We start from the raw sequence: 13,038 nt of genomic DNA, 5'->3' as shown, positions 1-13,038 counted from the left end.
CTTACCCTATTCATAAATGAAACGAATGTTTGCATGGCCTTAAGTCAGATAAGGAGAAACGTATATTGTGTTAACACCTAACATATCAAAATATGGTCGGTGGCTACAATTTCAGAGCTCATCTGCTTATCTGTAAGATTGTAAGTTTTCACCCTTGCCCTCTGATCTGAGATGAATGGAGAATAGATTTTTAAGATTCATATCTACTTAGCAGACTAATTCAGGCAAAAGTTTTCTGGGCTGTACTTTTTCAATAGATAATAGCTAACGCAAGTGTTTAGCAAGTACCTTTATTTTTATGGAGAAATAGTCTACCTAAAAACCGCTAAGCAATATTTAGACTTTGGCTGGGCTAGTCTTTGTTCAGCAATGTAATCCTCAGTGGTGGTGAGTGATTTCAATTTTAACTGCTCTGAAGGGACATCGCAATTCTAGAAAAACAAACTTCAGAAGCATGGTACAATATGTACTTGCAGTATATGCAGAGAAGGATTTTTTTTTTTTTCCCAGTCTCTGGTTAGGGGTAAGAGCTTTAAGGATGAGGTTGCTCATAAAGTTCTCATTTTAGTATATTGGCATGGTCAGTAGGCCATGTTTCTTGGCGGTATAAAATTTGATCTGTATCTGTGACAGTTGTCAAAGACTGTGTGTACCTAGCTGCTTTTTGACATGATCTTACACTTTTCTTCCTACGTGGAGCAGTTTTATTAGAACTGTCTATTTTGCCAATCCAAGATGAACATTTACCTTGACATTCAAACGTGTCTGTGTCTTTTTAAAACAACATTAATATTATCAGCCCCCCAGATGCAGCAGTTAATTTTTCAATGTTAAAACTGCTCTTTACTTTTAAGCATTGCTCAAGATAGCAGTTTAATTCACACTGACTTCACATCTTCAGATTGAAGTGGAGCACTCTCACTTAGGCCTGTATCTTTTCCAAGAAGGGACAAGTGAATAATGACAAACCTGAGAATACAATTAACATGCTCTTTAAAAAGAGACAGAATTTTATAAAGGCAATACAGCACTTCAGATGAAGTAATGATGAAGGGCATACAACACTCTTGCAGTTGAAGGCAGCTTGATATCTCATGCCCGTCTTAGATTATCCAGATATTTTCTCAGAGTTTAAACAAACATTTTCATGAGGAAAGATGGGTCTGAATAGGCATGAATAATTGATGTTAAAATGAAAAGATTTCTAGCTATCGGAGTACTGTGGTTTTGGCATAGCCTTTAGCAGGAGCTGCAGAAACAAATACCTTCACTGGTTTTAAGCTGGAACAATACTATGGATAGAGTGACTCACAAGGAACCTTATGCTCCTTTGAAAATTTCTCCTTGTGATTTTAGAAGTGTTTCCTGTCCCCTCAGCACAATATTAAAGTGTTCCAAAAACACAATAGAAGAGCAAGTACTTTGCCCATGCATGTATTACGAAGGGAGCCAAATGGTAGAAATAAATCTCTTATTAGCTCTGCATTACCTGAAAAGGTAAAACTTAATCCCTTGAAATCAAGTTGATCCCATATTAATTAGGTTAGAGCTACTAGATATATAAGGGCTGATGATTTTGAAAGTGAACTGTAGCAGAAACTGTTTATGGTATTGTGCACCAGACTAAAGCCACAGATGCTGGTGAATATTTTGCTGAACTTCATCACACCAGAACTGTCAGGGTACAATTCTGTGTGTTCCGTTACCCACCCCACCAATAAGTCCTTTTCTTTCACAACTGAGTGAGATGAGAACCCTACACTCTCAGCAGGTAATGCTAAACATGTGAAAAAGAACAAAGGGCAATCGCAGTGACAAACCTTTAGCATAATTGGGTATCATGTCAAACAAGATGTCAGTGCTACATCTCTACAAGGAGATAGCTACTGCAGCATAAACATAATCAGAGATGCAACTAAATTATGTTGTACAATTTCAGATGTAGTAGTAACTCAGTTGTGTAGCACTTGTGCTCTGTGCACTGTTTTAGTTCCTTCAACAGTTAAACTTCCAGCTTGGGTTTTGTGTGACTGGTGGTAACTCTGGGCTTTTAAAAGTATATTTTATAATTTCCTAAGATGGAATATTTCAATGTCACATTTAGCAGCATTGCAACAATGGTGGGTATTTGACTGGTCAGTTTTTAGACCACACCTCCCACTGTGATACTTTTTTTCTGAAGAACAGAGGCTGATCTGATACAGGATTGTTAATTACTGGTTGTGGATGCACATCTTAATGTACACTTCTGTGGAGATGCATGTGTCTGAACGATGTCCACAGAGACTAAAAATGTTGTTATGCCTAAATCACAGATCATTACCAGCTTTCCTCAGTTCAAAAAAAAAAAAAAAGATATGACAATGAATAAATCATCTAACTACCTTTCTGAGGTAAAAAGAAAACAGTTAAATAAACTTGAGCCTCCTGTTCTGTCTTTTGTTCAGTCTTGCATGCTAGCAGCCATTCAGGAAGACTGAGCCCTGTATTGCTGGTTTCTTTGCATTGCAAACCTAGCAGGGCTCAGCAATGATATAGTTCAGACTCGGTCAGTGAATGCTGAAGGCTGGAGTTTTCAGCCAAATGCCAGACAGTCTGTGAAGCATTTCTTTTGTAACAGTGCTGTTTTATTGGAAAAACAGGATACATAAACCTCCTTTTAATGGAGAAGGGGGAAAAAGAATGATCATTTACAAAGGGTAAAACTTGAGGTTAGTTTAACAAAGTTGTGAGACTCGGAAACGCATAGAGAACAAATTCCAGTGGAAAAGCCATATCCATGCAAATGTGTGCCAAAAGTGATCAGATTAATGCCAACCAATCCTCTTAAACTCATATCCCTTCAAAATGCGCAGAGGAATTCTTGGATTATGAATTAATGCACCGTTAATTCTTCATTGGAGCACAGTGTTGCACTTAAGCAGGCACTCAAAAAACAAAACAGCTCCTAAGACCTAAAAATAGTTGAGCTAATTATCTATCAGTTATGGAACTTCAATTAGAGTAAGCAACCTGCTGTGGGAAATGGGTTTACAGAAAGTGAGGCTTCTCTTCAGAAAGGTGATCTTTAGTCTGTCTCCTGTGATGGAGGAGGTAGGTCAGTCTGTGTGAGCCTAATCCTTCACAGGCTCTCTTGGGGCTCGAGTTCCTCTTGGCCTCCGGAGCTTGGAAGACAAAGCTTTATTCTTCAAGGCCATTCAGCAGCCATGTAGCTGCCACTGCCTGGATCTGCATCTTATTACTCCACACACTTTGATTTTGCTAGTTGGCATTCAGTTTGCTCTGTGCCTGCATGTGTGCTGGTTTGCTCGAAGAAGTGTGCACCATCCTGTGCGCTTCTGTAGCATAAACCAAATTTTACAGATTGATCCAGATTAGTACCCACAACTATTTGTCGTGCCCAATTTAAGTCCAGTAATTCTGTCACCAGATCATAAAGCCCTTTTCAAAAGGAGATGAATATTGGACTTCCATTTTACATGTACAGCACTTCACTTCCATTTCTTATGTAATTGCTAAACATGAGTGAGAGATTAACCTGAGTTAATCACATGAAGGGGCATGTATGCCTTGCCTCTCTGGTCTTCCGTCAGGTGACTTATTTTTGCAAACATCTTGCCTTATATCGCAAGATATTTTTTCTCCTTGTTTGCCTTCTAAGATTTTGTAATTTCTCCACCCCAGCCCATTCTGCCCTCGGCATTCCCACTCAATCATTTTTGGTTGTTCGAGTTCCAGAAATGCAAGTCCTGGGGTGACTCTTATTCTACTTTAGCTGTACTATTGTTTCACACCAAACTAGTGATCACCTGTCAGGTCATGAAGAGTTGTAGGTCGATGAGTCCAAAGGATGCAGCTTCGTTTGGGAAGACTGACATTACTGCCCTTGGTTCTGTACCCTGGCCTGCTCCTGGTGTTTTTGCTTCCCTCTGCATGTTGCACTGCAAAGTTAATGACTTGTGGAGCTAACTGCTGAGCAGTTCAGATACTTGGGAAATTAGGAATGGGCAGATAGTTGAAGTGAGCAGCCTTCTTACCTGCCATAAGCTGTGCTATCCTCTGCTGTCAGTCAAAGCTCTTGCTAAATTCTACATCTGGATTGTTGTTGCTTTTAGTAATCATCTTCCTGCCTGAGATAATGTGGTGCTGAAGGATTAGTGACAGACTTTGAACTGAAATCTGGAATGATACCTCTAATGAAAATAGACTTTAAATTTCATGTAAATAAGTGGCTCTGGATTTAGGTAGGATTGTATTGCCTCTTCCACTCTTCACATCCTCAGTTGCATGTTGCACCAGAAGTAGCCTAGCTCTTTAATGTGTCCAAAATGCTTAGTGTTGAGTCACTAGTTGGATTCTTCCAGTAGCAGCACGCATATGATTAACTTCTTTATTCTAAAGATAAGATTAGCTTCTAAACTTCTGAGTAACCACTGATCTTTATCAGCCAATCTGAATTGTATACGGAGTTCTTTTCTGTAAAACTGATTAAAGATCAGATATTTACCACATGATACTCTCCACACCAAGTACTGTGAGGTCGTTAGCTGCAAGGCATATGAAACATCCTATAGTATATCTGACAGCTTTTTTTGAGATCCAGAATTTCTGTTATGCCATTACCTGACTGGTGGACACTGCAGGTTAGCTAGAGACTTAACTTACCATTAGGAGCAAACCTGAGTTAAAATCTCATTCTGCATGTCAGCCTCCTGGCAGTGCCATCACTTGACAGCGCCCTGGTAAGGAGGGCATGAGGGTTGAGTGTAGTTGTACCTGAGCGGAGAGCCTTCAGGGCAGTGGAAGATGCGATTGGTCATGATTCACTTTAGTGCATCTGTGGAGCAATAGCTCAGAAACTCCTTATGGAATAACTGCTTTCTTTTTGCTGCAGAATAGCAAACCTGAAAATACAATTGGCCAAGCTTGACAGCGAGGCCTGGCCTGGCGTGCTGGACTCTGAGCGGGATCGTCTAATATTAATTAATGAGAAAGAGGAGCTCTTAAAAGAAATGCGATTCATTAGCCCCAGAAAATGGACTCGAGGAGAGGTGGAGAGACTGGAGACAGAGAGAAGGCATCTAGAGGAAGACCTTCAGGCTGCTAGAGACACTCAGAGCAAAGCGCTGACTGAGAGGTAGGTTACTGGGCATAGGACAGAGCTTGCCTTGTTGGACAAGAGGTAATCGTGAGCAAGCAGCAACATCCCCTGGCTGAATGCTGATAGCAGTGTGCCCTGAGATTTCCAAGGAGACAGTTTCTACTTACAAGGCTTCTGAAATCATCTCCCAAAAGAAACCACCTGCAAGTCTTCCTCCCCAAGTGGGTAAAGGTGGTTGTTCCTACAAACGGGGACTCTGTGAGAATATAACAAATGCTCAAAATAGCCCAGTTTAATGTTAGCATACTATAATGTTTCTGTATGCAGCCAGCTCCTCACGGCAGCTTCTACAGTTGCTGTGCAGTCTGGAGCTTGGTAAATGTCAACAGATGGAATTTTAAATTTTTAAAATTTGTTGTTTGTTCTCAGCATCCTTGTATGTGATTCCTGTAGGAACTGGCATTTGTCAGTGCTGTGGGAGTTGCATGGAATATCTTGTGAATCTGAACTACCTGAAAAAAATACCAGCTATCCTCCCTAATTTTACATGTGTTGCAGGGGGAGATCTCATGGGAATGTACAGTGAGGATGAATACTGCATTAGGCATTGCCTACAAGCACTTTATAGTCTGGATGTATTAATGTGGGTGGCTATGGCGATGTTACTTTTAGCTGCAGTCTCTTGAATATATATGGAATAGGCCTGTTGCATTTACTCTCTCTGCCCTATATTTTCATTCCTTCTACATGCTCAGTGTCCAGACCACACCCATTTTCTACAGTCTTTCCATGATTTATCATGCTGAAAAAAATGCAGGCTTCTCCGATGCTTCAGCTGAAGGATTTTTACCACCCTGAAATATCTGTGGTTTGACAAATGTTTCAGGTCTTGCCATAAGAGGAACACCTTTGTTTGTGATTTTTAGGAATATGGTCCTTTTCTAGTGTGCCAAAGAAACACCATGTTTCTGGAGAAGGATTTCTTGTCTGGAGACTTGCTAAATTAGAGAATGAACATCCAAGTGCACATGTTTGTGAAATAAAACTGAGATGATGCTACAGTCCATAATTCATGTAAAGCTGTAATGAGATGGTTAATAACTAAATCACGTAAACCTTAGTTCATCCATGGGCCTTACTGAAAGCACATGAAAGCATTTAAACCTTTATTAGCACAGTAAGTATAAGAATGCAACAGTGTATAGCAAAGTCTGCCAGACTCTTTTTGAAGCCTGATCCTAGAAACATTAACTTCTATAGTACCAGCTATTTTCACTGTTATGAATGTTTTCAGTATTGAGTTGCATATTTTAAGAGTATTGGAAGTTGGTAAACACCTATGCATGGTGACCAAATTCTGTCCCACATTATACTGTGTATTCTTATTAACTTTTGTAGGATTTCATAGAAAAAATAAATTTTCCTTTTACTCCTGACTTTAAATAGTAAACGCTCCTTTAGCTCATCTTTTTCTTCTGTCTTCTTAGATTGAAGTTGAATAGCAAAAGAAACCATCTAGTCCGAGAACTGGAAGAAACAACGCGATTAGTTGCAATGTTGCACACTCAGCTGAAAAGGTATATAACCATTTACAGAAGTTGTAGGTGCTTTAACTGCACATGGTGTAACTGCCTTCCTCTGGTAACAATTTCATCTCCCATCTGAGAGGTCTAAAAGGCCTTTCAGTTAGAGTAATAACTGAAGACCTCTGTGTAGTCAAGGGAAGGAGAAGCCTTGAGTATTATACGTCCCACTCAGTTTAGATGGGTGCTTTAGAATGGGATAAATAACCTTGTGGCAGTGTCTCCATCCACCGCCTCTGCAATCCCTTCTATTTTGGACATGTAACATTTAGGTGACTTAGGATAGCTGAGATTTTTTTTACTAATGTTTGAATTACTGAGGTATTATATTAATAAAATATGTTAAAGACAGCTTAACACGCAGCAAGTAAAGTGAACCTTAGCAATGCAACTGCATGTTAATGTATGAGTATTATGGTAATATTTCTCTAAGTTAATTCCAAGTGTGCTGTTGCTTGCAATGTAGACAATCAATTGAGATATCCTTGAATCTGGTTGTGGTTCATATGGGGTATAGAAATGTTTCTGCAGTCGTAATGTGGTCTGCCGGCTGTAGTTCTGGAAGAGCATAGGATCGCTGTTTCTAGGCGCATCCATGACTGCAAGCAATAAGGCCAAATCATCATTAGCTAAAACTGTTTGTCTTTTGATTAGGAAGAGAATTTGGTGGGGTTTTTGTTTGGTTGAGATTTTTCCTATCAGTGTGTACTGAATTTACTCTGTTTGTAGCTTCTACTCCACTTGGATTCTGTTTCATTTTGTGAAGATGACAACGAAAAGCCTGGAAAGAAATCATAGTGCAAGACTGACATGTAAATAAGCCACCTTGGAGAATAGCTATCTGATACTCTTATGCAGTGGAAATGCATCATGTTTTCATTTCATCTAGCTGATTAGGGATCTTTTGAGGTGACCAAGAAGCATGTGAAACTAATTTCTTCCTAACTATGTGCCCAGTGTTCTTGGCATGCTCCTTCCTTGTTATTAACCCCGTAATGCAAAAGGTTTGGCATTCAAAGGTATGCACAAAATGAAATTGAGTCCAGTTTGTTGATAGGGAAAAGATTAATTAAACCCCCTTCCTTTTTGATAGTGAAATACACTGAAAAGCTGAAAATTCATTAGTCTTCGCCAGATCTATATATACTGCCAAAATGCAAAAACATTTATCATGTTTCAGTTATGTTTCACTGAAAAGCTTTTTTGAACAAATGTGATGCAGTGCACATCTGTCATACAAATGCAGAAGCCGTTTTGTGCCAAAATTATACTAAATTCTGCATAGTTGCATTTTTCTGCATAAGGTCATGGGCATAATTATAAGAATCCAGCTTCTAGCTTTTACGCCATAAATAAGTAGTAAGGGATTATTAGGCTTACTAATATCATCACTGTTTTTCAGTGGGGCAACTTAAGCCACTTACGCATACGCAGAAATTTTTCAATAGCTAATCCATATCTGAAGTGAGGGTTAAGGGTCTTTGAACAGTCAGTAACAAGCAAGGTATTTAATATCTGGATCAGGAATGTTGGTTTAAATGGAATTTCTAGGGATCATATATGTTGTAGTTGGTACTAGAGGATTTATTGGGTCTTCTGAGCAGAAAAGTGTGCTGTGGTGTCTGGGCTTTCTCATCTGAACAGACTTCTATTCAGCACCTGCTTAACATTAATTTTGCTGTCAGTTATGTTCTGAAATTAGATCTCTAGGGGAAAATAACTTGTGTAAACTGATTTCACAGCCCAGGTCCAACTCTTCCCCTTGCTCTCTTGGCCCTGGATTCCATGTAGCAGTCTTTCACATAGGTAAATCCTGCCAGTTTTTTGGTAACCGCTGGCTGTTGTGATCTCTGAGGGCCAGCTCCAGGCGGCTGTGATACTGCCTTTTGGCTGGGGGTGCAAGATTGAGGCAAATAGAAGAAAATTTCCATACAGACAGTTGGCTGCAATAATTTCACATTCTTGCATGGGCCTTGTTGGTTTTTGTGGTCTGCTTTGGAGATTAACAGCAACTATAGATTTTTTTCTTCAGACAGATGTGGGAGGAGAATGTCACTAATTTTAATTGATTTGAAATTATTCATTAGAATTGTTTTGGCTAAACAGACTCTTATGAGGTTGATACAGTGAGTAGAAAAATGTGTATGAACTATATTTTCTTTATTGAAAAGTGACCTGACTTTTCCACTGAGTAGACTGTGGTTCTGGATTGTTGTGGGGACTAATGCATATGGCCTGAGCTAATGAAGAAAAATGTACCACATGGTTTAGAGATTTGGCGACATTGCAGTGTTTCTCTGAGAAATCAGGAGATGCAGTATAATGGTTTTCTGACTTGTTTCCTTCAGTCTCTCCACCAGCATGCTTTCCCTCTCCTCAAGCAGCAGCCCCGGTTCTCTTGCATCTAGCAGAGGGTCACTTGCCACCTCCAGCCAGGACTCATCCACGTCAGCCAGTTTCACTGATCTCTACTATGAGCACTTGGAGCAATTGGACACGGACTACCAAAACAAGCTTGACTTGCTCTTAGAAGGAGCCACTGGATTTAGACCATCGGGCTGTATCACCACTATTCATGAAAACGAAGTAGCGAAAACTCACAAAGCAGATACCACCAGTCGTGTACAGGCTCTGAGATCATTGTCTGGTACTCCAAAATCCATGACATCGCTATCTCCAAGGTCATCTCTTTCTTCTCCGTCTCCACCTTGCTCTCCACTGGTGATAGACCCACTTCTAACTGGTGATGCCTTTTCAAGCCATATTGATTTTGATGACACAGAGATAAGTAGAAATCTCTCAGAACTCACCCTAAACTCTGGGAGTGGCAGCTGTAGACTGGAAGAGCCTAGAGCAGGAGATAAACATCTAGGTCAAGGTATGGTAACAAATTATTTGCATGCACATGCATGCATTTATTTTTAATGTAGTTTATAAAGCATTGAGAAGCAAGTATTTCAAAACCTGTCAGTCAACTTGATATCTTCATGTTGAAAAGTGTATTCCACTGTGTTCTATCTTGCTTGGATGAAAAGCCTGGAATTTTAATTTGTACACAAAAAGTAGTGCTGATCTGATGAGTTTTACAGAAGACTGTATCTAGTTGTATTTTTAGTATATTTATAGGCATGTGTACACAAATTACAGGGATTTCATGTGCAAATAAAAATGGTTGTGGTGGAATGCCTGGTTTAATTTGGCACTTAACTATTCAGAATGTCATCTAGTGCTATGGGTCTGAAACTGGGAGGCATGTACTGACACATACTGAGAGGCATACTGACACAAACTTTTTGGCCAAGCTTTTGAGGAAGACTGGGAAAGGCATTTAGTTTAATAGTTAACAAATGACAATAAAAATCCTCCCTGCCACTTCAGCATACACCCTGTCTTGCCCTGGTTCCCAGTAAATCAGTGGCAATGAATTTATTAACTTCAGCTGAGCAGACATGTCAAGGCTGTGCTTGAATTTCTGCTAGTTTGAGGGGGATGGTCTCTTAGCAACAAAACATGTTTAGATTGTGAGCATGATAAAATTAGACATTTAAGATAGTAGATGTTCTCATACATGCATATGGCTTATTGGTAGGTGGAAAGGATTCATCCCTTTTTAGAATGATGACTGGGCTGAAGTGGATGGAAAGCAGTAGGCAGCAGTCAGGGCATTTGTGCTAGGGCCTGTCTGAAGCCCTTGCTGACTGTTAGTTGGGTTAAATCCGGTGGAGATGAGTGAAATGACTGGATTTGTAACTGCAGTGAAGAGGAGCTTTAAAGGCAATATAAACTTGTAAGCTGTAGTCGTATGAACCAGCAGTGCAGTTTGTTTCTGTTGTTCACAGGATTATAAAACGGCCTGTGTGAAGAAAGGGAACTAGCACCATGGTATCACTGCTTCTGCATTAGGAAGGCTGATACCATTTATTAAGACATGTGCGCAGTTCTTCCCCTTTGAGCTACCATATTCCTACAAACAAAAGGTATTATGCATTTTAGTAGGAAACAGTAATTACTCGTATTAGAACTGGGTACTGATTAGTTTTAACCTTTTTAGTGCTTCAAGATTTGTCAGGGCTGTTGAAGTGAAAGCTCAGGTGTTAAGCAGATTAAGTGATTACTGCTGTTAGCCAGTCAGCAGACAAAATAATCACCATAAGTAGTTTACTTCAGAGCAATAACGAGATGAGATTTTACTCCTCAGGTATTTTGCCGGGGGTTCAATGTAACACCCGAAATGTGGTGGCTGGATCTGGGGTGGTCGGTACTTGGCCTCATGGGCAAAGCACGCTCACGTGTTCTGTAAGAAGAGCTGAACAGTATATACCTGAGGGATTTGCTTTTTATTTCTGTTAGAATAGAACCTCTGATACTTTTGAAGCTAAAATAAGGTTTCCTTTCTCACTTGAGAGATACCCGAGCCATGTAGGTCAAACTAATAGCAAAACCTGGAATCTGGCAGAGTCTGGCATTCTCTGAGGAAATGGCATGGATGTGAGGACAGTGCATGACACAGATCTTCAAGGCCTTGTCATGGTGTGTCCAGGAGAGCCTATGGAAGGAGACATGGCAGGAGGTGAAGAGTAAACTTTAAATTCTTGATATGAGTGGAAAAAGAGGTAAAAAAGCACAGGAAGTGCTATCTGCCTGCTTGGAATATAGAAGAGAGTTGAGTAATTTCTGAATTCTTCCATAAACTTATTTTAGTGTGATACCTCTTTAGAGACTCAAAACAGAAAATCCAAATTTTGTTAGCCACATGCAAAAGTTACATGTTCAGCCTGTAAGAATTGCAGGGCTGAGCTTCCATGTTTTCAGGTTTACCCATTCAGGTTTACACTTTAGCATTCTGCTGTACAAGCAGATACCGATGTCGTTGCTGGGGTTTATGCACCCTCTGTATTTGCCCCCCCCCCCTTGGCTGCAAGGTGCTCAGGTGAAGTGGTCAAAAACTAATACATTCTGGGTTGAAATGACTAAATGGCATTGGCAACTGAAGGAGAAAGAGGTTGAGCCTGCTGGAGTTTTACCTGCGGTGTTCTTCCTGGTGAGGAAGCCCTGTGCTGAGGGATTCTCGGAGTGGTGTTTCTGGGAGCGGTGCATAAAACTCAAACAAGTTGATCTAGAAAGCCAGCCAGTGGGGAGGAAATTCTTTTAATATTAAAACCATAGGATGGAGGGTACAAAGCAGCACTAGGGGAAGAAGAGACATAGTTTTGACCCTGCCCACATACCTCCAGCATAGCCCAGAGTATGTGGAGTGCAGCAGGGGCCAGGCCCTTACACATGACAGGTGGGAGAATGGATTAAACTGTGAATGCCATTATTAAATGCACCCATTTGTTTCAGTTAATGACTGATATATTGTGTTACAGGTGCTAACTTTTATTCATGTGGTTTGGTCTATGGGGGAAAGGTCTGGACATTTCTGCTCAACAGTTCCATGGGAATACCAAGATGAAAGTACCATTCAGTGGTGTCAAAAAAATACATGGATTAATGGGCCTAAAGTCTACATGTGCACTCAATATATTGGTGTCACCTGTAGCACCCTCTACTGTTGGTTGTAGAACAAGTCCTTATGGTATTCCATAACCATATGTTGAGTTTGCACACTTTTTGCACCAATGGTTTTTTTAAAACTTAACTCTTTAAGTGGCTTTGAGACTGTGCAGAAAAAAAAACCCCAAACTCCTTAGTAATAAAGAAAATATGGGATGGAAACCATATATTGGTTTGGGGGCATATGCTTTCCTAAGGCTATGGGAGAGAGCGACCACTTCTGAAGGATGAAAGCCCCTTAGAGAGGAGTGCGTTGCCACACTTCTGCTGTGGGGTCACAGCTGCTGCCAGTGTGACAGCACAGCCCCTCCTCACCCTTGGAGCAGGTGCCCCAAAGCACTGCCAGAGAGGGAGAGCCAAGAGCTGGGTACATCCCAGCCCTTGTTAGACACCTTGGCAGACAGAGTTCTCCAGACTTACAGCTGAAGCATATCTCTGCAGAAATGTGATGGATCAAGTGAAAAGGTGCAGAATTTGCAGAAGTTTCCAGGACATATCAACCTGTTTTGTAGCACAAGAAATCTAAGTGAGGCAACACCTCCATGCTAAACTCCTTGCTTCAGCTTTATCAGTTTCTCTTCCCTATGTCCTTTTCTCTGCATTTCTGCATGTGGCTGCTACTTTGAATCCTATAATCTCTTTCTTTCCATGTTTAGCCAGTTAACATGGTCTTGACCCATCTTCTGTCCTGTGTACACTAATCTTTTGGATTCAGGGCTATGCAGGTGGTGGGTTTTTGCTGTTTCCCCTCCTTGAAGCTAAACTTTTGGTATAAGCTCTGCAGGTGGGATATAGCCC

At 40.5% G+C, this 13,038-nt stretch overlaps 1 protein-coding gene across 2 annotated transcripts in view; it reads left to right on the top strand.

Moving 5' to 3' along the window:
* WWC1 (WW and C2 domain containing 1) overlaps positions 1 to 13,038 on the top strand; it is a 75,241-nt gene that overhangs the window by 48,395 nt on the left and 13,808 nt on the right. Inside the window, exons 9-11 of one of the 2 annotated variants that reach the window (XM_064458949.1) lie at positions 4,895 to 5,137; positions 6,589 to 6,678; positions 9,069 to 9,562. In XM_064458949.1, the coding sequence (XP_064315019.1) occupies positions 4,895 to 5,137; positions 6,589 to 6,678; positions 9,069 to 9,562 (827 nt within the window). Of the gene's footprint in view, positions 1 to 4,894; positions 5,138 to 6,588; positions 6,679 to 9,032; positions 9,563 to 13,038 lie in introns of both variants that reach the window. The other variant, XM_064458947.1, reaches the window with a different exon arrangement.

This window comes from Phalacrocorax carbo, chromosome 8 (genome assembly GCF_963921805.1).
Source record: "Phalacrocorax carbo chromosome 8, bPhaCar2.1, whole genome shotgun sequence".
Classification (NCBI taxonomy): Eukaryota; Metazoa; Chordata; class Aves; order Suliformes; family Phalacrocoracidae; genus Phalacrocorax; species Phalacrocorax carbo.
This window is presented reverse-complemented; position numbering and strand designations above follow the sequence as displayed.